This window comes from Amphiura filiformis, unplaced genomic scaffold (assembly GCF_039555335.1).
Source record: "Amphiura filiformis unplaced genomic scaffold, Afil_fr2py scaffold_35, whole genome shotgun sequence".
In the NCBI taxonomy this organism is placed as follows: domain Eukaryota; kingdom Metazoa; phylum Echinodermata; class Ophiuroidea; order Amphilepidida; family Amphiuridae; genus Amphiura; species Amphiura filiformis.
The window spans coordinates 1,095,481-1,123,052 of NW_027305499.1; the positions used below are offsets into that span (position 1 = coordinate 1,095,481).

General features: G+C 38.5%; 2 protein-coding genes across 2 annotated transcripts in view; one reads left to right on the plus strand and one right to left on the minus strand.

Annotated features, from left to right (window-relative positions):
• Nucleotides 1-26,960, minus strand: part of LOC140143986 (D-beta-hydroxybutyrate dehydrogenase, mitochondrial-like) — a 109,461-nt gene extending 82,501 nt beyond the window's left edge. The window contains exon 1 of the mRNA XM_072165817.1: nt 26,905-26,960. The gene's annotated coding sequence lies outside the window, so the exon portion shown is untranslated. The remainder of the gene's footprint in view (nt 1-26,904) is intronic.
• LOC140143977 (sacsin-like) lies at nt 1,708-18,419 on the plus strand. Its single transcript, XM_072165809.1, has 4 exons — nt 1,708-1,774; nt 2,657-2,742; nt 5,221-5,479; nt 6,118-18,419. The coding sequence occupies exons 1-4, from the start codon at nt 1,708-1,710 to the stop codon at nt 18,417-18,419; spliced, it is 12,714 nt and encodes a 4,237-aa protein (XP_072021910.1).
• Nucleotides 26,961-27,572: the final 612 nt, after the last annotated feature.

Consider the following 27,572-nt stretch of genomic DNA (forward strand, 5'->3'; position numbering starts at 1 on the left):
AAAGAACCACAAACCGTGAAATATGGATATCCAACAAATTAAGACCACAAACCGCGAAAGATCGCCAACAACTGCCGTTAAATTTAGATATCCAACTAGATTGCCTCGCAGGGCTATAAAGAACCACAAACCGCGAAATTTGGATATCCAACAAGCTTAAACTAATTAACTGCCGATAGAGGGCTTGATAAGGGAAATTAAAATCACAAACCGCGAAAGATCGCCGACAACCTCCGCTTAATAGGGATATCCAACTAGATTGCCCGCAGGGCTACAAAGAACCAAAAACCGCGAAATGTGGATATCCAACAAATTAAGACCACAAACCGCGATAAAATGAAATGAAATGAAATGAAGAGCCACAAACCGCGAAATTTGGATATGCAACTAGATTACCCCACAGGGCTACAAAGAACCACAAACCACGAAATATGGATATCCAACAAGCTTAAACTATAAATTAGCTCCCGATAGAGGGCAGGCTTGATAAGGGAAATTAAAACCACAAACCACGAAAGATCGCAGATAACCGCCGCTTACTAGGCATATCCAACTAGGTTGGCCCGCAGAACTACAAAGAACCACAAACCGCGAAATTTGGATATCCAACTAGATTGCCCACAGGCCTATAGATTATAAAGAACCACAAACCGCGAAATATGGATATCCAATAAATTAAGACCACAAACCGCGATAAACGAAATGAAACGAAATGAAGAGCCACAAACCGCGAAATTTGTATTTGCAACTAGATTGCCCCACAGGGCTACGAAGAACCACAAACCACGAAATATGGATATCCAACAAGCTTAAACTATAAATTAGCTCCCGATAGAGGCCAGTGCTTGATAAGGGAAATTAAATCCACAAACCACGAAAGATCGCAGATAACCGCCGCTTAATAGGCATATCCAACTAAGAACCACAAACATTCAAACACGATTATCTTGCCTAGTCGGGGCATTTAGACGCTTCCGTAGTATAGGCTTAAATATATGCGCATTTACCAGTTCCAACTTGGAAGTAAATCGGACTTACTCTCCGTATCTCTCTGGCATTGTCAACATTGGGTGTGTGCTGTTTATATTTACATTTTCTGTACATATTTACGTTGCCTTGAATAATTAAAGTATATTAAAATATATATTGATCATTGTGTACGCCTCAGTCACGCGTGACGAGCAAGTTTTAAAATAAACGACTGATAAAGTTTTGTTTAATTATTTATTGTCATAAATCATGAACAGCAACTTCAAACATCTATTTTTCGTTTTATGGAGCACTTTGTAACCTGATGACTTTCCAAGCTTGGAGCTACTTGGTTACATTCATAAAAAGAAAAGAAATCTACCAAAAAAACGTTGACAACGTAAAGAAATCAGCAAGTTTAAAAAACCCACCTCGGCTCACTTTTTGAAACTTGGTCCCATTTTGAATACCAACAGGAAATCAGTGTTTTTATTTTATTTCAACAGAATACAGCGTTTCCAACAAGATTACAAGCCTACTACACTTCTGGAAATGTTTTAAATTTATATAAATATGATGAAGTTTAAATTAATACCTTTTACAAATGGGACCAAGTTTCAAAAAGTGAGCCGAGGTGGGTTTTTAAACTTGCTGATTTCTTTACGTTGTCAACGTTTTTTGGTAGATTATCATTCACTTAATATCATTCACTTCTTACTCCCATTGTCTGATTATTGCATGAGAGTGTGGGAGCCGGGGAATCCCGGAGAACGAATGAATGTTTCTATAGAAACTATACGACTCGGTATGAGTAATTTCTTGTGAACTGGGGTATTCTTTATGGCAGAATGTCCTGTGATGAGCTGTGGACCCTTTTGTGTATTATGCTTAATAACGCTAAAATATTAAAAACCCGAGGTTGTAAATAAATACTGTAATTTCTCAAATATATCTACAGTCAAACTATACTTTTATATATTTTATATTTTTCTATAGGTATTATACAGGGTGGTTTAATAATAAAGGCTATAGGCAAAATATCTTATTTTCGATCATGAAAGGATGTACCTTCTGCGTCAGTGTTGGAATAACAAGATCGCATAAGTTTTTTTGTTTGATTTGTTTATTCCGGTTTTGACAACCCTGGATAACCCAGGAAATCCTCTATTGAAGCTTATTTCGATTGGGGTCCATTTGAAAAACATTATAAAATAATGTCCTTTAAGAGTTGATGTTTGCAAAAATATTTGCCAACATTATTTGACAATAGAACATTTTTAGATTGTTGCGTTTTTTCATATAAAAGTTTTCATGACCTTTATACAGCCCGACACTTAAATCTCATTAAAACGTTTTGAATAAAACCCAAACGTGTGTTTATAACACGTTTATAATGTTTCTAAATATTTTTGAGTTTAATGGGTACGTAAAAGAAGCGACAAAGTTGGGGTGGGATCAAATACGCTTTTGTCCTCTCCCTTCGTATAATTTGGTCCAAAGAATGCTCTTAGAAGCTTTATCTTTGGGTATCTCGGATACTTACGTGTTACCATAACCAACTTGATACCATTGATCATACCGTATTGGGAAATGCATGGTTTATACCAGAAAAAATATACCAAATGTTCCAGCGAAAATTTTTATCTGTGTCCTTCATTTTTCTCCTTTCTGTTTTCTACACCCACAGAGAGCTTTGGACAGAGAACGCCACCATTGACCGTTTATCTCCAGCGTATTCTTGACAAGTACCCGGATGGTGGGCAAATTTTAAAGGTAGGCTTCTAGCATTTTAGTCAATCAGTTTTCCACTATGTTGAATTTTAAGGATAAACTGACTGTTCATCCCGACCATTTGCCAAGATATTGTAATAACTAGAGCAGTTACCGCACCATAGCTGAACCATGGGGCTTCGGCAGTATATTGTGTTACATGTATATAATAATGTCAGATACAAAGTTACCGACCATTTTCATAATGTGTACAGTAAAAGCTGCCGACTTAAAGATCATTGCATTTAAATATCAGCTCAGTTGGAGCATTTTTGAAAACTTGACCTTTGACCCATTTATGACCCCTTAATAACCTTAAATGAATATTAAGATATTTTAAACATGTTTAGAATGTCATAAGGATCATTGCATTTAAATTTCAGCTCAATTGGAGCCTTTTCGGTTAAAATTACCTTTTTTGACCTCTGTGACCCCTTGGATGACCTCTGACGTTAGGAAATATTTTTATTATATTCTTTACTCCTTCCTCTTTCATTTGACATCATTCGGGGTTTCATACCTTTGTGGCATTTAAAGATATGACAATTTCAGACCAAAAGGTTAGTTAGTAACCTAGGAACCTAGTAACATACACTATTATAGGCTGATACCATTTCGTGGTTCAGCAAAAATGAGGTTTACTTATAAATATCTATTTTAATATGACGCTTATGAAGGAGGTCAATGACTGAGTATTGTTATGACTGGGTATGATTTGTGACAAAATGGCAATGCACTTGCAGTTTTATTTGATTTTTGCTGAACCATGAAATGGTATCAGCCTATAAGAGTGAATGTTACTAGCTTACTTACTAGCTTACTTACTATCTTACTTACTAGCTTACTAGCTTACTAACTAACCATTTGGTCTGAAATGGACATATCTCTAAATGACAAAAAGGTATGACCCCATGAGTGGTGTCATATGAAAGAGGAAAACATAAAGAATATAATAAAACTATTTCCAAACGTCGGAGGTCATCCAGGGGTCACAGGGGTCAAAAAGGTCATTTTAACTGAAAATGCTCCGATTGAGCTGAAATTTAAATGCAATGATCCTTATGACATTCTAAACATTTAAAAAATATTTTAAGATTCATTTAAGGTCATTAAGGGGTTATAAAGGGGTCAAGGTCAAGTTTTCCCAAATGCTCCGATTGAGCTGAAATTTAGACGCAATGATCCTTATGACATTCTAAACATGTTGAAAATATTTTAAAATTCATTTAAGGTCATTAAGGGGGGTCATACAGAGGTCAAAAGTCAAGTTTTCAAAATGACAGCTTCTCACGATCAAGGTATAAACGGCAATTAATGAAAAAGTCTTATTAAAATTAATACTATCCTGCACAGTATTGCTGCTTGATCAGATCGTCACAGTCATCCGCCTAACTTACCTTGTGCCCTTGCAAAGGGCACAGTTGCTCCAGTTTATTTTATATTCTTTACTTTTCCTCTTTCATTAACACCACTCGAGTGGTCATACCTTCGTAACATTTCGAGAATGTCCATTACAGACTCCGGGTGACAGTGGTATAGGCCTACCACAATATACTGCCAAAGCCACATGGTTCAGCTATGGTGCGGTTATCGCTCTAGTTTGGGAACAGCCCATTAGTCCATTAGTCCACGGAAGGAAATGTTTTCGACTTGTTTATTTCTTTAGTGCGAAAAGCATTAAAGTTATGATTTCGGGCATTTTATGGTAGAATTAGGGTTACTGATAAGGTCAGGGTTAGCATTACGGCTAGTGTTAGGAATAGGGTTCTGGTCAATGTTAGAAAAATAACAGCATTAGGACTAGAGCTATGGTTAGGTTCTGGGCTAGGGTTATGATTAGGGCTTAGGTTATAAGTTAGGGTCAGGGAAAATTTTAGAGTCCCGGTTAGTGTTAAAGCCATATTATAACATTTTCATACAAAATAGATTAGCATTTCTTTGCCATAAAATGTTATGTTTTATTGTCAGACATATCCCCTTTTAGTTTTGAGCCGAACAACCACGGCAAAGCAAAGAAAATTGGACTTTACTACCAGCGCATGTCGCCAATACGTACCACTCCTTCGGTCATGTTATGGTACGACCCTTTGTTGTGTAGATCACCGTACTGTGTGTTACGAACATCGTGTATGCGTTCGACTAATAATTCTATCGTAATAATAAAACGCCGGTTCCGGCGTTTTATTCAATATCTCGGATTTTGACAAAACTACACCACCTAGAGTCTTGATTTTTGCAGGGTATATTGGTTTAATAAAGTACAATATAATCGTGTAAAAAATTCATTTTAAAAAATCAGTGAGGCGTCCTCCTCAGCAAATGTTATAATATGGCTTTAATAAGGAAGTGAAGGACTAATAGCAATTGCTTACTCCCCCGCCCGCCTCTCTAGTCTCATAAAATAATTAACACACGTACATATACATGATATATGAAATACAGCAAAATCGTCAACTAATTTGTATCATCATTTTCTTACAGGAACTTGTACAAAACGCTGATGATGCCGGAGCAAGGAAGGTCATTTTTATGTTCGATCAAACCCAATATGCTACGGACTCATTGTGTTCCCAAGAACTCAGCAAATTCCAAGGTCCTGCACTGTACGCTTACAACGATGGTGTGTTTAACGACAAAGATTGGCATAACATTCAAAATCCTGAGCAGAGTGGGAAGAAGAATGAACCGACAAAAACGGGCCGATTTGGACTGGGATTCAATTCGGTTTACCACGTGACTGGTATGTAATGTATAGTAATAAAATGCTGAGGCCATGGGTCACTAAAATCATTACCATGATTACGGATCTGGCTCCATTTAACTCAGTTTGGCTATACTCACAGTAATCATTCTACTGACCCTAATATGATTGTCCACTCATAGAATGATAATTGGATGTCTTGGGTACAAAATATCATATTAAGATCAAGTTTGAACTATATTAATACCATATTACTATAACATACAAAACAATACAACACGAAGCGACTGCAACACCATGCATCCCACGTGATCCGATAGCGCAAACCTGCCAAACTATATTACACACACGAAAACGTTGGCCGGGCAGCGCTCATACGCGTGGCTTTTTGGCTTGCTATAGCCGCTCTGCTGGTTGGCAGATGCACCCGAGGGGTCGGTGGGTCATTCCGGGTGTAGAAACATCTTTCCTCTTCATCTTCTTTCTTTCTTCCTTCCTTCCACTTAGGCAAAAAGCAGAGGGAGTTGGGCTTAACCTAACGTACAACTTTCGATGATGTCAACAATGAGGAATACGACAAGATATTTAGACTATCTCCGTGTTACCTTTACATTCCATAGAAAAGAATTTTAATTTTAATTAGGACACTCGATCTGTTTTGTCATGTTTGTGTACAGATATACCTAGTATCTTGAGCGGCCCTCAGTTAGGATACCTAGACCCTCAAGAAAAATGCTTCGGAGAGGGAAACAAAGGTAAGAGTTGGAGACTCAATTCCAATAGGCTACTTCAGAGTCCAGACCAGCTGAAACCATTCATGCATCACATCTTTGACATAGACGACGAGACCATGAAGAAAGGCCACTATTCAGGAACAATCTTCAGATTTCCTTTACGTCAAGAAGAGTCTGAGCTAAGTAAGACTATCTATACCAACAAACGTGTTGAGGATCTCTTTGCTTCATATCAAGAAGATGCTGAAATATCGCTACTATATTTGAAAAGTGTGGAATCAGTGTCCCTTTATATGAAGCAAAGCGATTCAGAAGATCCACAGTTGTTGTATCGAGTATGCATTGCTGAAAATGATATCAACAATGTGAGGGAAAAGAGACGGATGTTTGTAGAGGGCTGCAAGGCAATGACGGAGGATGTTGAGACTTGCATGGATTTTCACATCGAAAAATCCACAAGTTTCGAGTCCAAAAGTTCTAGGTATGTAACTTTGAATCTACTTAAGATACAGAGTGTAAGTAAAGAGCTGCAAGATCATGATCTTAAACTTTTGCCTTGGGTGAGTGTGACTATTCCCGCTAATGATATCATTGGTAGCACAGCTCTTGCGGCTGGTAGGGTGTTTTGTTTCTTGCCATTACCCGCTGATGAAAGCTCCGGTTTCCCTGTTCACATACATGGCTACTTTGGGTTGAATGATAACCGCAGGGGTATCAAATGGCCTGACGGCGACAGCGCCAAAGATCCGCAAGCTCAGTGGAACAGGAAGCTTATACAAGAAGTGTTTCCAGATGCATATGGAAGGCTATTGCTACAAGCAATAGCATCAGATATGACACCTGGTGATGTTTATAGATGTTGGCCAGGTGCAGGTGAAAACAGACATCAGATCTGGAATGAAGGGGTAGTAGCACTGGTGAGAAAACTACAGCAAGAGCGAATTCTGTTTTCAAAAGTTGACGGTGGTAGGTGGTTGACGCCCCAAGAAGTACTGCTGAATGAGGAAGCTCATACAACATTGAGTGATCTGATACAAAAGGTGCTCTTGCAAAAACGGCAACCGGTTGTGAAAATTCCGAGCAATGTTCAATATGCCCTCAATACCATGAATACTGCTGCAGTGGAAATAACAAAGGTGTCACCGGCTTTGGTACGAAATGCAATTCGCGATGACACGCTGAACTGGATTAGCGATGAAGAAAAGCTTATGCTTTTGAAATATATTATTCGGGATGAAGAAGTACGTGACATTAGCAACATTCACCTTCTTCCTCTTCGAGATGGCTCCTTCAGACAACTCTGCAAATCGCTTGATGATGTATACATTCCTTCAGATGATATGCCATCAGATATTATTCCAAACCTTGACCACAGATTTGCAGCAGAGACTCTGCCTCCATCGCTCCATACAGAAGATGCCCTTGATGTAACACAGCTAGTTCAGTTCAACGTGGAACACGTTCTCGCGCTTTTAAAAGAAGCTTTACCACGACATTGGGTTCAAACTGCAGATCTAAGCGTACAGTGGCATCACATTGACAATGGCCATCCTCAAGTTCAATGGCTATCGAATATCTGGACATGGTTGAGCCACAATCACCGAAAGCTCCCAATGGACAATTTGAAAGATATTCCTCTACTTCCAGTACAACCATCTAGTGAAGAAACAAGCCAGAAACTTGTAAAACTTCAGCCTAATAAGATCATATTCAAGGACGGACATGCTCCTTCAGATATCGAATCATCTTCCAGTGATTTGAATATTCCAGACTGCATTTGTTCCTTCCTTGAAAACTTAGGTGTTATTGTCATAAATCACCACTTACCAGACTTTGTGACCGACCACCCTGAAACTGCCACCCTGATTCAACCAGCAACTCCTGATGGCGTCTGCAATATTCTTATGGCATCAAACAGACAGCTGGTGATAAAAGCTACGAAGGAAATGACAAAAGAAGTCAAGGATACTTTCAGAATTTTTCTTGCTGACCTTCCAATCCGTGCTATTGAAAAACACCATGATTTCTTGACCCAGCTACCAGTATTTCCAGATACTCGCGGTAGTTATGTCTCATTCGTCCGTTGCAAACGAATGATACCAGAGGATTATCACGGAATACCTATTACTCATCTGAAAGACGCATTCATATGCATCAAAGACGAAAGCTCAGAAGAGTTTCTGAAGAAACTTGGTTGTCATAAGGTCCTGGAAGAGGAACTCCTCAAGTCGTATATCCTTCCTCATGTTTCTTACCCAGATAGCTACTACAAGGATGCTGAGATATTAGAGCTGATGGAATGGATTCTGGAAAGATCTCAATACGACTCTGATGTTAAATCTGTGAGGTTCATACCTACGGGGGATGGAAGCAAAGAATCACCACACAAACTATTCGATCCTGACATTGACGACTTAAAACGTCTATTTTGTCAAAGCTCTCTATTTCCCGTTGGTGCTTTTGCTGAGGGAGAATTACTCAAGCAAATCCGTCGTGTGGGTTTCAGAAATCCGGGTTCCATTACAGCTCCTGAATTACTGACAGCAGCTTCAGAAATCCAAAGTTGTGTGGTGACAATCGAAGTACTACTTCGGGCGAGAATCTTATTTGCCTACATCAACAAAATGAATCATCTTTTGAATGACCAAGTCCACTATAATAATATCACAAAGTCTCTTGCGAGCTTTCTACAGGAAAAGCCATGGGTACCGGTTATGCCATCTCCTTCAAATATTGTAGAGTATCCATCCAGTCTGATATGGTTTGGACATGAAGCTGCTCTGTTCAAACCACGAGATGTTGCTGCGTATTCAACTGCTCTGCTACAAGGAAGTGTAGTTCCGATTGTGGACCAGACTGGGCTTTCAGAATCGATGGCTTCGACATTTGATTGGCATCGTGAATTAGATCCTCACAACTTTGAAGATGTCCGACGTGTAGTTCTGCATTTGAAGAATCTATGCAACAGTTACGATGATGATTCGGATACTGCGACATATACGAAGATGACATCAACTATATACCACTTTTTAAACCAATCAAGTACAGACCATGTAAATTCAGCCATTGATACAGAACTGGAGGACGTTCCGTGGGTGTGGCATGGACAGGGATTCACCTCAACAGACAAGGTGGCGTTTGATGGAGGAAGCCTGAGAGTAAAACTAGATCCTTACCTATTCATCCTACCAAAATCAGTGAAGGTCTATGATAGACTACTTTCTGGAGCAGGGGTTAAAGACAACTTCCCTGACAATGTTCTGTGCAGCGTGTTAGTATCCATTCAGAAAGAAAACCAAGACAACAAAAAATCGGAGAAACAAATTCAAGATGATCTGGGATTGGTTTGCGATATTTTGAACTGCATCTCGAACTCTCAAACAGAAGGGAATCAACTTACTCAGGATATATTGGTACCAATCAGAAACAAAGACACTTCTCTAAAACTAGTAGAAGCTCATAACTGTCTGTACGTTGATGACGAAAGACTCCTTGATCAGTACGATAATAGTGAGTGTGAACTACCAGTGGTGCACCCGAAACTGCCGACAGAAACAGCAAAACACTTAGGACTTCTTCGACTCAGTCACAATGTTGCCCCAACAGAGGCTATCGATTTGGGGTATGACATGGAAGGCCCTCATGAAACAACGGTAGATGCCATTCGCCGGAACCTTGATTTGTATAAAGAAGGGGTCGACATCTTCAAAGAACTGATTCAAAACGCGGACGACGCTGGAGCGTCTGAGGTGAAGTTCCTCATTGACTGGCGAACAAACACCATGAATAAAACAACCTTACTGAACAATGATATGCAGTCCTGCCATGGTCCGGCCTTGTGGGCATATAATGATGCACAATTCTCTGAATCAGATGTCAAAAATATATGTAACATAGCAGCTGCGACAAAGAAACTGGAACTTGAAAAAGTTGGTAGATTTGGGATAGGATTTACATCCGTGTATCACTTGACAGATGTTCCAAGCGTAGTAAGCGGACCTTTTATCATGATCTTTGATCCACGCACTACCCATCTGCGAGAGCGTGTTCAAGCCGCTAAACCGGGGATCAAGTTGGATTTGCGGAATGACAGGCACAAAGTTACAGTGCGAAGTTTTCCAGACCAGTTTCAACCATTTCAAGATGTATTTGGATGCAATGTGTTAGAGTGTGACAACTACCAACATACTCTCTTCAGATTACCTCTTCGTGGAGAGGTTGAAGCCACACAAGAAAGAACAACCATGCTTTCAGACGCTATTTACCAGTCGGAAGAGAAGATGCAGAGTTTGTTGGACGGTCTGAAGGAATCAACGTCTACATTGTTGCTATTTACTCAAAACATCGAAAGATTGAGTGTTCATATTCTCAATGAAGGCAAAAGCCCAAATGAAACCGAAGAGGTACTCTCGGTATACGTTAAGAGAAAAATGCAGCTTGACCGCTCCATCGGAGGACCTAATACGGACTTGAAAACACAGCGAAATCTCCTTACCGTGGCAAAAAGGAACATTCTTCCTGTAGATGAAGTATCTTCACCACAATGTCCCCAGACCACAACCAATGACACAGAGTCTAGTATGATACTTGAAGTTCATAGAAAGGACACCCTAGCCAGGAAAAAGAAACCATCAAAGAGGAAATTTGTCTATTGTGTTAGCTCCTGCATGTCAACTGAAACAGCGCTCCAGAAAGCAAGCACAAAGGAAGGGCGACGTTTTGGGATCCTGCCATGCGGTGGAGTTGCAACTTTACTGCGGACTGGAGCAGAGGGGTTAGTACCAAAGGAAAGTGAGGGACACGCTTTCAGTTTTCTACCACTAGAAATATATACAGGTTTACCATTTTACATCAATGGCACTTTCTTGCTCCAACCAAACCGTCGACAGTTGTGGAGCACAACAAAAGCATCAACGGATTTGTCGACAGAAGTGTTTGAAGTGCAGTGGAACATTTGCCTTATGACCGATGTAATTTGCAGGGCACTATTCAACCTGTTGAATGACTTAAAAACATCTGAAGATATAGACGCCCGTTCTTTTCAGACATTGTGGCCAACCTTTGACGCAGTACATAGTGACTTTCGACCAATTGTTCAAGGTTTCTACGATCGGTTGTGTGAGTCTTCAACAGACGTCATTTATACTGGAAGCAGGTGGATCGCCTTGCAGAGTGTGGTTTTCCTGGATGATGTTTCTGATACACACCCTGTTGTTGTGGCTGTTAAAGCTCTCATCAATCAACACCGCCACCCCAGCAAAATTGTTGCTTTCCTACCTCTAGTCCGTGAGAGTATTAAGCAATCAGGGGTCTTGGAGGACTTCCAAGATAACATATACACATGGGCACGATTTGTAGAAACAGTCTTTTTTCCAGTGCTGCAAGAAGGAGAAGAAGACGATGAAAGTGATGGTGAGAGTGACAACGTCATTGATGCAGACCAACGTGATATGATCATCCAGCATATACTTGATGAACGCATAGGCTCTACAAAGGTTACCCAGTTTGATGCGAAATTATGTGCAACTCCATGCATTCCCGTAACTGGAAATGAAAATCCCGACATTCGTCAAACTCTTGTAAAGCCAGGTAAACTTATCCACCCTGACAGCGTTGTTGGGAAACTATATCACGAAGGGGACATGCGTTTTCCCAGCGGAGCTGGTTACCTGAAATCAGATCGTCTCCATTCCTTAACAGAACTAGGTATGGCTACAGACACATTAGACTGGGAGGATATATGTGAGCGAGCTGAAGTTGTGGATGTCGAAGAAGGCTTTGCAGAATCTCCATTCCACAGAAGTGTCGTCTTACTAGAGATTATTGATAAGAAGTTGAAAGCGCTTCATGTTGCAAGTAGTGAGGAGGATAACATGGAAGACATGTGTGCTCCCACAGCAGACCAGATTTCAAGATTGCAGCAAGCGCGGTTTCTTCCAGTAATGCTGAAGCCAGAAGACTACCCATTAAATTGGTTTGGCACAATAAGGCAATTCGCACCAGCAAAGGAGATCTTGGAGGCAAAGTTTATCAACTTGATAGGTACAGTGCGAGAAGTTCTTGATGAAAAGCAACTCGGTTCTGATGTGATGACTGAACGGTTGAAGATATTTCTAGAACTCAACGATAAAGAACCAAGCGTTGAAGATGTTGTAAAGCAGTTGCAAGAAATCATCCAAGAAGAATGTAAAGCAGAAATACATTCAACAGTTGCCAAAATTTGCGGAGATATATACGAATTTCTTCAAAAGAAATTATGCATTCTCGCCGAAGACAATCAAATACTGCCAGATGAAAAGTTCCAGGCAGAGATCCAGGAGCTAGAATGTGCAAACTTTCTGTTCACTGATGGAAAGTTTGTATCTGTGACTCAACTGGCATTCCAATTTAAAGACCACTGCCCTCCGTTCCTGTATAGTGTGCCCAGCACACTTACGCCATACACAAATCTCCTTAAACTGTGTAGTGTTAGAGACAAATTTCAGCCAGATGACTTTTTTGGAGTGGTGGCGAAACTGGATGAGACACACAAAGGTACACCTCTGAGTGAAGACTATGTGATCCTAGCCCACAAGATGATACAGAATGGCATCGATACGATAACAGAAACTGTCAAGGAAACTTCCGAAGAAGGTGAAGAAAGTAAAGACGAGATAACAAGGAGTCGCGAATGGTTAATCCAAGCTGTCCAACCAAGCAGTGAGAAGACTGACGGTCAAATTCTAGCCGTTGACCAAGATGGCGTCATCCAGAAAGCAGATTCTCTCACATTCAATGATATGTGGTGGGTTGAAGATGCTACATGGAATACGGCACATCCAAAGCTGGCTCTCCATAATGCTAGGGTACTAGGAATACAAACTGCAAGACAAAGAACCCTACAGGACTGTTCTTCATCTGACGGTTTCGAAGATAGCTTTGGCCAAACTGAGTCTCTTATCAACAGGCTTCAGGGCATATTGCGAGACTATCACCACGTATCTGATGTCATGAAAGAACTATTGCAAAATGCTGATGACGCACAAGCAACGGAACTCCATTTTGTATATGATCCACTAACTCATGGAACAAACAAAGTGGTTGATGAAGACAAGTGGGGGCCTATGCAAAGTCTGCCAGCTCTGTGCGTATATAACAATCGGCCTTTCACGAAAGAAGACATCAAAGGAATACAGAAGGTTGGCGTGGGCGGTAAGGGTGCCGACAAATCAACAACTGGGAGATTTGGTATTGGATTCAATGCTGTGTATCATTTGACTGATTGCCCAACATTCTTGTCAGACGATGAGAAGTTATGCATTTTCGACCCCTACGTGCGACATGTCCCCGGAGCCACAACGAAGCATCCAGGTAAAATGTACACCTGTGGAGATTCATTTAAGAACAAATTTCCCGATATGTTGACGGGATATCATGGTGACAAATTTACTTTGAAAGGAGCAACAATGTTTCGCTTTCCACTTCGATCAAGGGAAACAGTGCAAATGAATACCCAACATTCTTCCATATCAGATGAATGGTACGATGACTTCAAGATCAAGACACTTTTGGAGCAGTTCAAGAAAATTGCTAAGGACTCTATGTTCTTCCTGAAGTACATTGAGAACATCAAGGTATCTGTCATTGAAGATGATGGTGAATTGCGGCAAATGTACAGTATTTCGAGCAACATCACTGATACAGATAGAGAACGACGTCAAGACCTCAGTGATCACGTCAACACGTACAAGGATACAATTGATCAGATCCCGCCAATGACAAAAGTGTATAGCATTACTATCGAAGACACAGAGAACTTGTTGGAAACCTGGATGGTAGCTCAAACTGTTGGGTCTGATGAACCATATGAAAAACAAGATGACAGGCAACAACAAGGCTTGAAACCTCAGCTACCCAGAGGAGGTGTCGCTGCTCTGTTACAATCAAAACAAGCAATTGGCGACAACACCTCAAGATGGAATATGAAGAGGCGAGTATACTCATTTCTTCCACTTCCAATCGAGTCTCAGCTTCCGGTACACGTTAACGGATCTTTTGCTTTGGATAGTTCAAGGAGACATTTAGCAAAGAGTGCAGGATTTTTTGCTCAAGGAGACGGCTCGGAAACATGTCTAGATCATCCCTGGAATAGATATCTAACGGAACAGGTGATTGCAACTGCATATGCTCACTTGATTGAAGAAGCAAAACGGATATTGCCGGAGAACCCGGGCGATATATCGGATAAAAACGTCGGCGAGTACTACAGTGTGTTTCCTACTGGTGATTACGGGGATTGGAATAACTTGAAGAAGAAAACGTTACAGAACATTGGTACACTCAACATGAAGGTGTTACTTGTCGTATGTGACGCCGAAGGGGAGGAAATATCAATTTCGTGGCACCATCCGAATGCACAATCAAGTTTGGCGTTTTTTGACAACATGGATACATATAGGGTTCGTTCTTTCCTCCATTCTGTGAAGTTCAAATTGGTAAGGGCACCACTGAAGTTGTACCAGGCTTTCCACGATGCTGGTGTAAAAGTGGAATGCATTACCGCAGATCAATTACTGAAGCACTTGGGAAACAACGCACAAGAGATAGCACCTCAGTTACCAGTATGCCTAAAAAATTCGAAATACAGAACACAGGATCGGCTTCATTCCGTAACACGATATTGCCTATGTGGCCGCAAGACTTCTCCTGATTTACACAGAGTTCCTCTAAGACTCACAAATGATAACAAGATAGACCTTTTCACCAAACAAGATGCTGTATATTTCACAAAATTTGCTGACCTTCTACCCGAAAGAGCAGAATCATTCATCCACAAGTCAGTCGTTGCAATCTTAGAGGGAGAAGATGATACCAAAAACCTCATGAACAGCGGGGTGGTTAAAGCATTCAGTCTGGTGCATCTGAAACATCACCTCGACCAGCATTTTCCAGAAGATTGGAAGGAATCCTCCAAGCACGTCAAATGGACGCCTGGTGAAGATGGACAACCAACGCAAAATTGGTTGCAACGATTTTGGACATTCGTATTCGATTGTGGCGAAAGCAACCCGGATATCAGGTGGCCAATAATTCCTACAACAGCGTCGACACTTGTAACTTTGGCAAAGGCCAAAACTGTTCTATCAACGGACAACTCGCAGTCATATACGATAAGGAAGTTACTTGGAGACCTACTCCGTTGTCCAACCTTATCGCTGCCCTTATTAGGCCAGCAAAGTAGATCATTGGTGGTGTACGATCGTTTTTGGCGGCAACAGGGGGAATCGAATTATGGTACTTTTCTAAAGTCCACTTTGGCTTCGATTGATAACAGAAATGATGTTCTGAAAATGTTTGAATATGTTCTAGAAGAGCAAACCCTAGAGGGAATTTTAAACGTTGATGCGTCACACGAACTGCTGTGTTACTTTCAGGACGCATATACTGGGGAAAAGCGACGGCAGGTTATATGGAGCAAAAGAACCCTCATGAAGCTTCCAATATTTCGCCTATCAAATGGCTCCCTCTCAAGTATACATGAATACCGGAATTTGCATACATGTAACACCTACATGCCTATGGATGACGGGGTGTGGATGAGACAGTGCAGCTGTATGTTCCTTAAACCAGACGCCAAGCTGAAGGAACTTTATCAATTGCTAGATATTACACCTATCGATGAAGAAGACATATACAGAAGGTACGTTGTACCCAATTTCAATATGCTTCCGCAGAACGCCAAAGAAAATCACATGAGTCACATCATGAACTATACCCTACGAACATACACTGCTAAGCAAACTAATCAGAGGAGCTCCTTTCTCAGAATTCTGGCATGTCTACAATGGATTCCAGATGCCACACACGGGTTTCTAGAAAGGCCATCCTTCTACTACGAACCGGCCATTGCTGTGTTTCAAGAAATGGTGGAACCACATAAAATGTTACCAACCCGATTTGCAACCTGGCGTGACTTCCTGGAAGAGTTAGGATTCAATCGCGTCGTTACTGAAGATTTGTTTTGGTCATATGCCAAAGAAATTGAGAAAGAGGCAAGTGTTGTGACTCTAGTGTCAGAACGAGACAGCTTAAAGAGAAAGGCAAGGGTTCTGTTAGCCGAGTTGCAACACAACGAGGCATTAAGAAATAGAGCATTCTTACAAAGGGTATCGAGCATTAACTTCATCCCACCAGTGCAAATCAGGGCAAATCTCACAAATATCTTCCCAGCTTACAAGGGGCGATTAGACAGAACAGGAGAGCAAGCCTTCACAAGTTTTAACGAGGGGATTCCACACGCTGACATGGAACTTGCGTGGTCTGTTGCCAAGGTTTTGCCAGCTGGTGTATGGGTAAGAAGTAAGGATGGCAAAACAGAACTGGGTACTGAACGCAGTACACCGCAAAGTTTCATCATACAGCACATTCAGAATGTGTGTTTCAAAATGATGAAGTGGAACTGCTGCGATGTTGAAGATAGAGTCGATGCTAAAACCAGAGGTACTCTGAACAATGTGATGAAAGTGATTCTACAGTATCTTCAGAACCAGTATGACCAGAAGACACTACCTACCACCATCAACTTGGAAGGAATACCAATTTGTTTGGTAGATAACAACTGTGTACTTGTGCGGGCAGACCAGATCGTTTTTAACATGAGGAAAGAAGACCAGCTTATGCTACGCCCATATCTGTATAACGCCTCTGACCAAATTAAAAATCATCGGTCCTTTCTGCAAACTATTGGCGCACAAACAAAGCCAACGTTCAAGCAGCTTGTCAGGGTGCTAGCATCGATTAAGGACGAGTGCGGTGAGCATGAAATGCATCCGAACGAAATGAAAACAGCTTTCACAGCAGTGAAGTTAATTTTCTCATCATCTTCGGACACCTTCAATACAGAAGAGATTCTCTACCTTCCCTCCACAACTGGGCGGCTAAAGAAATCAACTAGTCTCTGCTGTGCCGACACATCTCTCAAGACGAATCTGCCATCGCCAGAGAAGCTCGGAGTTGACTTTGTTGTTGACCTTAAACAGTGCGGAATTGATGATTCACGTGAGGATACAAGAATACTTGCTCTCCTGCCTGAACAACTTCGTCCTCATAACTTAGGCGATTCCATGACTGAACGTCCTTGCAGGTCAAACAGGGATTGTATCGCAGGACACAACTGCCGTTTTCTTCAAACTATCCGCAGATTTTTAGTCGCTGAAGAATTGCAGCGTGCACTTACGAGACTTTTGAGGCATGAGAATGAAGGAGCACGACTTACTCAGGACCAATCAGGTGGCATAAAAAGACTGAAAGAAGTCAACAAGTTCACCTGTGTAGAGGACCTGAAAGTTGAACTCGTAGATAACAATGGGAAGTGCCTATCTGAGCATCCGAGAGAACGGATGGTTTTCATGCAAACTCTCGAATCAGACCAACACCATTTGTGTCTTCAACACTCAGAGTTACCAGTGACTGATTGTCTTCTCTACAGAGAACTGGCCCGGGTTATACTGCGAATATGTGGACTCAAAATGGACTCGGAACACTTCTCTCTACTGCGAGAGGTCATTGCATGTACCGAATTAGAGAAAATGAACGAGTTGCTCACAAAATCAGATATCCCTGAATATGAGGACGACAAAGAGATCAAATCCGACCCATTTGCTCCAGGAAAGCCCGTTCCAGATAGATTCGTCGAACTTCTTGACGTGAATCCATACAATAAATTCCATAAAGACGAAATCGTAGCTTATGTACTACCCATGCAACTTTCTGATATGGCGTATGAGTTTGATGACATGGACACGGACGAGATTCCCCAAAAGCAAGAATACCAATTTGCAAAAGTCATCAGAGAAGAAACTGGCTCAGCAAACAACACCAGTGGTATGAAAAGACATTACATAATAGACGTGGGTCATGAAAGGCCACAAAAAGTAAGCGCAACCTCTTTGTATAAATTCCGACGGTTCAAGTTGCCGAGTGACCAAACTCCGTATGATGCTGGTGATGAGGAGAATGACGAGATGGAAGCACAAAGACCCCCAACAGGTGGATTACCTGCCAGTAGTGTGGAGGAAGCACAACATTGGATCACTCAAGCGGTTGAAGATGCTTTTACTCTTCCTGATGATGAAAGAAGGGCTGCTCTTCGACGGTTCAGGTTCATGTGGCATCCGGACAGGAATCATGGTCAAGAGAACTTAGCAAACGCTGGGTTCCAATTTCTTCAACAAGAAGTTGAAAGATTGGAAAATCCATCTATGTAGGCATGATAGTGTGTTGTTCCAGTTCTTTAAGAAGAGGATGAACGGCCATCAACCTGATAAATGAGATGTGCCATCAGAAGAAAATTGAAATACTTGAATCTCATCTACCAGTTGACATAAAAGTACAGGCCATGCAGTCTGGTCATCTGACGTTATAAGCTGTCATAAGCATTTGATCTAAGGAGATATTTTCGGAGCTAACAGAAATTTCAGAGCTCAGAAAACGAAACCACTAAGAATGAAACCTACGAACTAGCCACGAAAATATCGCAAATGCGGCATTATACTTTTCTACTAAGAAATTTAACAGTTACGAAACCAGTGTGTGTAATTGTATCTGGGATACTATACCATCTACGGCATATTTCTAGCTTCTGCGACCAGGAGGGAGAAGATAACATTAAATTGCAAGCATCGATTATGGCCGTGTGTTTTGAACTCGCCACCCTTAGCGTTACATCACAAATATTATGAATTTTTACACCAATCAAGTTTCAAATTAGAATATCTACACAACTATCAACCCTAAACTAGCAAAAGTATACATTTTTGAAAAGCTGAAGGCATAAGCAATTCAAATATACACATTTCAACTCATTGTACAGGGTGACCTTGAAGTTATACAGGGTGGAATAAAAAATTCCAAATAAAAATGGGTCACTTAATGCATTGCTTATTACTAACTTGCAGTTATAAACTGAAAGTAAACAACATTGATTTGGTTAGAGGTTAGGGGGATCCTACTGACTGGGGAAGAAAAAAAAATCACAGCTGTTTGGTAATCTCAGAATACAGGGTGTCCCAAAATATGTTCAAATTTTTTTTACAATTCAACATATTTTGAACTGAAACATTTTACCCCTAACCCATACAGAAAAAATAAGTCCATATTTAGATTCCTCATCAAATTTCCTCTCAGAAAATGTATACTTTGACTATGATAGGATAAGTAATTAAATATTTACAGCAACTTTTAGATTTTGAAGACATCCGCATTGCTTACTACAGTGTTTAATATGAAAACGGGTAGTTTTGTACGTAAAAGTTTGTATTTTATAGACTAAACCAATCATAAAGAGTTCAAAATGATTAAAAACAATTAGCATATTAATAACCTTTCACAAGAGCTCTTAACCATGCCTGTAGCCCATATGGATGCAAAGATATGATCAGTTGATTCAACGTGCACACACAAAATCTATATTTCTCATAGACTTTGTACATACCGCCACCGCCACAACCGCCACCGCCACAACAACCACCTCGGCCATTCTGAACTCAAAAAATTATAACTCCACTATCTTAGCTGATAAACAATTCTCCTTTGGAGGTCTGTTAGGTCACTCATTTAGCTACAAAATGACACCAAACACACTACAATACCTTTTGTTTAAGCAGAGATATAACAATTTGAACGAGTCTCGATTTGGAAAAGCGTAACAAAACCACCATTTTTGGGTGGCGAGCTCAAAACGCGTGGCCTTATAGGAAGTTGGAACAACTGAAAACCCATTGCTTTGAACCGCGGTAAAGTGCAAGATCTTAACAATCCTTTCAAATGTTTTGCCTTCTGGATTTAAGATTTTCTTCTGGTAATAGTAGGGAACTTTGAGGTTAATATGGATACGGGTTGGCCTATAGCTTGTATTATATAATTACTTTGAAAATAATAAACTCTATGGCAAAAGTATGCACTTTACTTTCAGACTGTAAAGCAGGTATAAACGATCTGGCAAGATATTGAGTTAACTCATCAGACATATAACAGTTTTTTTAATATATCTTATATCATAGAAATGGCATAGGAGCATTAGAGCACATTTGTACAAAAAGATACTAAAAATCCTGTAATTATATACGTCTGTGTTACCTGTACATAAATAATCACAGTGCAATCATGTCATACATACACCATGTATATAGTTCGATCATCATGTCTAAAATACCTAATATCGTAAAAATGTCACAGGGACATTAGAATACAAAAAGATTCTAAAAATCCTGTGATTATATAGATCTGAGTGACCTGTACATAAATAATCATAGTTCAATCATGTCTAAAATTCTTAATTTCATCTTTATGTACAAATGTTCCCTTTCATTTACTTTTATTGATGTATATAGTTCATTATTATTATGTTAGCCTTTGTTGAGAGTAGGAGTAAGCTAACATTAATTATAAAGCAGAGTACTTGCGACTTTGGTGAGGTGTATAAATCAATAGGGATGTTCACATGTATAAATGATAAAGCAATGCGCATGTATAAACAATAATTATAGAGCATTAGCAATTTTTTAGTTAAACAAGAAACCAATCATTTGGAATTTAACACGAGTAGCTAAGGTAGCATTTTATTTCAGATATATATCTTATCCTGCTGTCACACGGATATGACTTTAAAAATAGAAATGTCAAAAGAGTATAAGAATACAAAAAGGTCAAAAACAAAATCTAAAAATCCTCTTTATTGTATTGTGTATGTTAGCCATTGGTAAGATGTTGTTGAATTAAGTTAGTAGTGCTAATAATGCACTTGTATATAAATTTAGGACTACATTTATAGTGTAAAGCATGGTGATGCACTATTACATTCAGACTGTGAGGTGTATAAATCATTAGGCCGTGTTGTAAAAAATATACTAATGGAATTCTAAATGGGAGGCTTTGTTATGTTATATCAAAATGGCCTTATTAAAATCTTTCATTTCTTAAATATATATATTGTTTGTAATATAACAGTTATAATGAAAATGTTTTCAGAATCTTCTTTGACCATAATGTTTCAGAGTAGAGTATGGTGATATTTTGGTGTTGTAAAATATAATATGCTTTGTTATGTTATATCAAAATGTCCTTATTCAAATCTTTAATTTCTTTACATATATGAAGAGCTTAGTTTCAAAACCCCTTACATCCACTTTCCCAATTTTGAGAACACATCAAAAAATCATCAAAATAATCACTGATACAAGGTGTTTTTCAACAAAAGCAGTTTTTGGCAGGATGCTCATCCTACACAAGCATCCCGCCAAAAACTGCTTTTGTTGCAAACCCCCATATATCAGTGATTTTTTTGATGATTTTTTGATGTGTTTTCAAAAATGGGCAAGTGGATGTAAGGGGTTTTGAAACTAAGCTCTTCATATATTGTTTGTAAGATAACAGTTTAAATGGGAGGCTTTGTTATGTTATATCAAAATGGCCTGATTAAAATCTTTAGTTGGATATGATCGTGTCACATATAGTGGTATTTGAATTTGCATGATTAAAGTAGCCTACTTATTGAAATACTAATTGATGAAAATGTTTTAAGAATCTTCATGTGTATTATATGTTTTAAGAGTAATATTTGGTGATACATTGGTGTTGTAAAAAATATAATAATGGAATTCTAAATGGGAGGCTTTGTTATGTTATATCAAAATGGCCTTATTAAAATCTTTCATTTCTTTAAATATAAATACATTGTTTGTAAAATAACAGTTTAAAATGTATGTAATGTGTAAAACTTAAGCAAATCAGAGTTTTGTGAACAAAGAGGTATTCAGTACTTGTCGAAGATATGAGCTTAAGGGCTGGGGTATGAACGTTTGGACAGTATTTATTGTGGGACATTAGAGCACATCAGACATCGAATTGCATTCTGAATACGAAGAATGTCATTCTGATATCAAATAATTTTGATTTTTTGAAATTCGCAATTTAATACACATTTTATGGCAAATCATTAAAAATTGATATTTTTGATATTTAACAGTACTTGAAGTAAACTTTATAAATCTGATGATTTATACTTAAAGTGTATGTAGGTGGGATGAAAAGCCGACGATCAATTGAAAATTTTGACCTTTCGTATTGAAGATATGGATTTTTTTCCAAAAACACCAAAAAAAATTAGGTCTTTTTGGGAAAAAAATCCATATCTTCAATATGAAAGGTCAAAATTTTCAATTGACCGTCGGCTTTTCCTCCCTGCTACATACACTTTAAGAATATGTCATTAGATTTATATAATTTACTTCGAGTACTGTTATATATCAAAAATTTGAAAAATATCAAATTTTTATAATTTGTCATAAAATTTGTATTATATTGTGATTTTCAAAAAATGAAAATTATTTGATATCAGATAGACATGCTTCGTATTCAGAATGCAATTCGATAGGTCTGAGGTGCTCGCATGTCCCACAAAAAATACTGTCGAAACGCAATAAACGCTCATTTTAGATCCCTTAAGGTGATGCAAATTTTTGTAATTGATTGCTTTTTTTTGCTCCATACGTTTGCTTGTCAAATGATATGTGTCACGCTTGGTCTGATTGGTTAAGAGTGTCACGTAATAGTGATATTTGAATTTACATCATTAAACTAGCCAACTTACTGAAAAACTAATTGATGGTAAATGTTTTAAGAATCTTCTTCATGTGTATCGACCATAGAATTCCGAAGCTATGATTTTTTTTAACTCAAGGGCTGAAATTTGTTAAGACTTTATCTAAGTATTTCTTTCTAGTTTCACTACAGGAAACACAAAACGTTTTTAAAACGTTTTAAACATTATATTTTGAGTTTTGATTTTTGATTTTGGGAAAAACGTTTTAATAATATTAAATGTCAGGTTTTATAAAGGTCATGAAAACGTTTTGCATCAAAAACATATTGCAACAACATTTTTTAAATGTTGTCAAAATGTTATTGTAACATAATTTTTGCAAACATTTGTTGCCAACTATTTTGTCAACACTTAAATAACATTATGTTAGAATATTTTGTAGTACATTTTCAAAAAATGTTTTTTAATGTTATGAAGACATTTTATACCCTTTATAATCCTACATTTAATATTTTCTTGCAACATTTTCTAATCTTCTGCGAGATAATGTCCAAAACGTTTCTTTACTGAAAAGCAATGTTCCAAGCAATGTGGTCTTTAATAAATTTCATTTGGGGTTGTTGAAATTGCAGAATCGAAAAAGTGAACACAAAGCAAGACACAGGCCAATTTCCTTGTATAGGGGGCATTGGAGTTTCATTTGAAGGAGGTCAAAGGAATTCTTTCTTATTTGTGAGGGTCACACTGGTTTAAAGGTTGTTTGGAAATGAGAAATTTAAAAATGAATGTTATTCTATTTGATGTACAATAATATTACTTTTGATGATTTTCAAGATGATATATAATGTACCTATGAATAAATGTTCAATAAAGTGCACTTCTCAACTGTGTTCATACAATGTATACTCATTGTCACTTTACTGTGTCACATATAGGCCTACATACATACATACATTACCCACGAACAGTATATATGATCTAGCACTTGCAACAATTAGTCTAAACATGGTATAGAAAATATAGTGATAATACATCATAAAACAATATTACATTATTCATTCCTTTCTAATCAATATTATGCAGATGCAGTGCATAAAATGTATCCCACCAGAAAGGTGGTTCTCGAGCCACAATGCTGTGTGTATATCCTCTGCATGAAAACTAAGCTCTACATCAGTCATATTTTTTGCCCTTCAAAAGAAAGGCTGTATTATCTTGGAGAAGTGCAAGCCCAAATATTTAAAATGGCTATAGAAATAAATGAATGACAAATACAGCTATATGTTGGTGGCAATTGCTGATACAAGTCATCCAAATCTATTTTCTTCCACTTTTCAAGATTTCCTGGGAACCGAACATAGTTGAAACCCCTTTCTGTGCCCTTTTTATGCCCTTTCTAAGTCAACGGCATATGTTGCATAATAGCTATTAAATAAGCAATTACCGTATGAGAAGAATGATTCCATTTGCTTGATGGCGTCATTACATTATGTATATGCATCATTGTTTATCACACACCTGCAAGTTTAGCATCTGGTACATTTTACTGTTGACAATTACTGTATTCAATCCAATAAGCGCCCAGGGCGCTTAAAAAAGTCATTTTGAGTGGGCGCTTATTTTTTATATGGTTTACTTAATTTTTTCTTGACAGGCGTTTATTAAAGACAAATTTACGTACATTATAAAAGGGTCCCGAGACGTTCTAGTAGCTGCAGAAAATGATTTGCAAGTTTACACAGGACTTCTAATCCCCCAGCTATTTCACTGTATCAACGTCTATCCGTTACTTCAACACTTGTGGTACCTTGTGGTACCCTTTAGCAAATTGAAAATACCCAGGGTGGGTGCTTATTGGGGCATGGGCCTTTATTGGAATGAATACGGTAATATTATCATATCAATCAATGTGCACTTACCAGTAGCATAGCCAGGATTTTAGTGTGAGGGGGCAAAGCCAAATTTTCATCCCTATTTTATTAGTAAATATTTTGTCCCATTTTTAGGACACTTTACTCTTTGCCATTTTATCCCTTAAAATTTTCTGGAGGAAGTTTCCCTCCTGACTCCCCCTGGCAACGCCCCTGCTGCTTACATTATGCATGCATGAAACAAGCAATAACGCAAGAAAGAAAGATGAAGACAATAGACGTTTTGAACCATAGACAGCTTGTGTGCTACACACATCATTGGATAGCATGTTAAGTTTTTAGATGTATCAGCAGGGTTATGCAAGTGCCAGAATATCACACATGTTCATTCTGTCATGACACAGTTCTTTAACTCATCATGCTTCACGGTTGTTTGATGGCATGTAAAACTGAGTCATTTTAAAGAAAAATTGAACAATGGTGGCGCTATTTATCTCAAATCTTGTTTGCATCTTTACAAGGGGTAGACACTTGTATAATGGTATTAGAACATTAGAAAAAAAAACTTACAAATGGCAAGGAAATTTTCCAAAAAAACTTTTATCATGAAATGTAAGGAATGTATTAAAGTCATATTATTTGGCTAATTTAAATTTAAAACATGTGTAAATAGCGGCCTCAATTTATTGAAAATGTACAGTTTATAGAATAAAAATACCACAAAAAAAGCATGAAAAGATGATTAATTTGATATAGTACGAAAATCCATGTTAAAATTAGCTACAAAATATATGTGTATATTAGTGTGATAGCTGTTGGTATTGTCCAGGTCTAGAATTGAACATTATATAAAGTTTGGTTAGGAAAATTAAGAAATGATCATATCAAACTACCGTGGCTTGTACACTAGTGTGGGGCGAAAAACACTTTTTTTTCTCTGATCCACTTGGAACTCTCTGAGAATTTTACTGGGGTACATACTAGTATTGTGCTGAAATATTAGATCAAAGCATGTACTTCACCCTGGCAGTATATTTTCACAAAATCCCTACTTATTTGCTATTTCTTACTGTATAACTCTACATAGCGAAATCAGTAGGAACAGCCAGGGAAAAGTAGGCATTCATATGACATCATAGCCAATATTAAACATCATGGGTAGTTTGTTTGGAGGTCCTCTAGAACACCAGCAAATAGCAAGCAGTCTCCAATTTGTTACATTATTTTTGCTAAAGACATGTATTTAGTTAAATATTGATAATATTTGAGTTGCTAAATTTAGGGGGTAGGGGTAGCATAATGGAGCATTCCCCCAGTTCTGCTCAGTCAAATTCCATAATTTTGGTCTTGTTGCATAGATATGAGCTGTAGAATTACCAAAAATAAATGATCTTTTTTGGGTAGCCATGTTTTGAAGGTCACATGGCCTTGAAAATTACTGCAAATCAGATGTCACATGACATTTTAATCCCTGGTCAAGTCAGAGCTGCGCTAAAATCATATCTCATGTGTTTTTTTTATACTTTTGCACTTCACATCTATGTAACAAGACCAACATTGTGAAATTTAAATGAGTATAGAACTTAGAAAATGCTCCATAATGCTACCCTTACCCCTTAATTTAGCAACTCAAATATCATCAATATTTTAATACATACATGTCTTTAACCAACTGGAGATTGCTTGCTATTTTGTGATGTACTAAAGGGTCCAAACAAACTACCCAAAGTGTTTTACAGTGGCTCTGATGTCATCTGAATAGCTTCTTTTCCCAGGTTAACCCTGCTGATTTCTCCATATAGAGTTATTTACAGTAAGCAATAGCAAATAAGTACTGGTAGAGATTTTGTGAAAGGGTGAAACATACTAGGATCTTACTGATATATTAGCACAATATTAGTATGTACCCTAGTAAAATTCGCAGAGAGTTCCAAGTCGATCCGAGAAAAAAAGTGTTTTTTTGCCCCACCCTAGTGTACACTCATACAATGAACTTTGCATGACATTGTGTTACAAAAACTCTCCACAGTTCATGGTCAAATTATTTTGAGCTATGAGGTTATTGAACTGTGCCACTAGGAATGACAATATTTGACAGGGATAAAATGGAGACAGCAAAGAATAAAGTGTCATTAAAGTGATTAAAAATGATACAAACAAATTACAAATGAGGATGAAATTTGGCTTAATTGCCCCCCACCCCCTACACACACACACTAAAATCATGGCTATGCCAGAGGGACAGTGGCAGCATCACATTAAAACTTAAATAACATTTACCTTTCTCTGGGTACTGAAGGTTCTTTTGTACAGTTTCCAAAGCAGCAGATACCTCCACATCTGCAACACCATGAGTCTATCCGAGGCATCCTTGGTGAGTTTCCAAGCGCCCTCACCATGCGCATCCAGACATCCAGCGTAAACATAACAGCCAAGTGAATCAAGGTGTTGGGCAAGAGCAAATCCAAACCCTGTGTCACAGCCAGTTATCAACACAGCTTTGTGCTTTGGATCAAGTCTACCTCTTGGTATGAGTCGTAACCAAAATGCTATTGTCAAGAGTACAATGAGTGCTGTGACAGCTAGACTTAGTGCAAGTGCAGTGAATAGCATTGTTCATATATTTTGCTAATCAACAGGGAATGAAACAATGAGGCTTGTGGAGGTTGACCAGTTTATTCAGTCTCCAGCCCTACAAATAAATAATAAATTACATTTATAAATAAACATAACAGAACACACAGTTCATACATTTCTGTTATCTAACGGCACGCGTGATTGGTCAAGAGCAAGGCATAAACAACAAGACTTGTAAAAATCTGATTTTTGTAGCTGCTTAGTGAGCTGTTATGGTTATTTGAAAGAATTCCATTTTTACATAAGTGTTGATATTTTGTGAAATTGCCAATGTGCCAAAAACCTTTCCTGTAAGTCAATGGATTTTTGAG

Bases quoted from the DNA above. Each gene is read 5' to 3' on its own strand.
- LOC140143977 (XM_072165809.1), top strand. From the start codon at position 1,708: ATGAGAGTGTGGGAGCCGGGGAATCCCGGAGAACGAATGAATGTTTCT. The intron at 2,743-5,220 runs GTAGGCTTCTAG...ATTTTCTTACAG, and splicing joins ATGGTGGGCAAATTTTAAAG to GAACTTGTACAAAACGCTGA. The intron at 5,480-6,117 runs GTATGTAATGTA...GTTTGTGTACAG, and splicing joins TTCGGTTTACCACGTGACTG to ATATACCTAGTATCTTGAGC.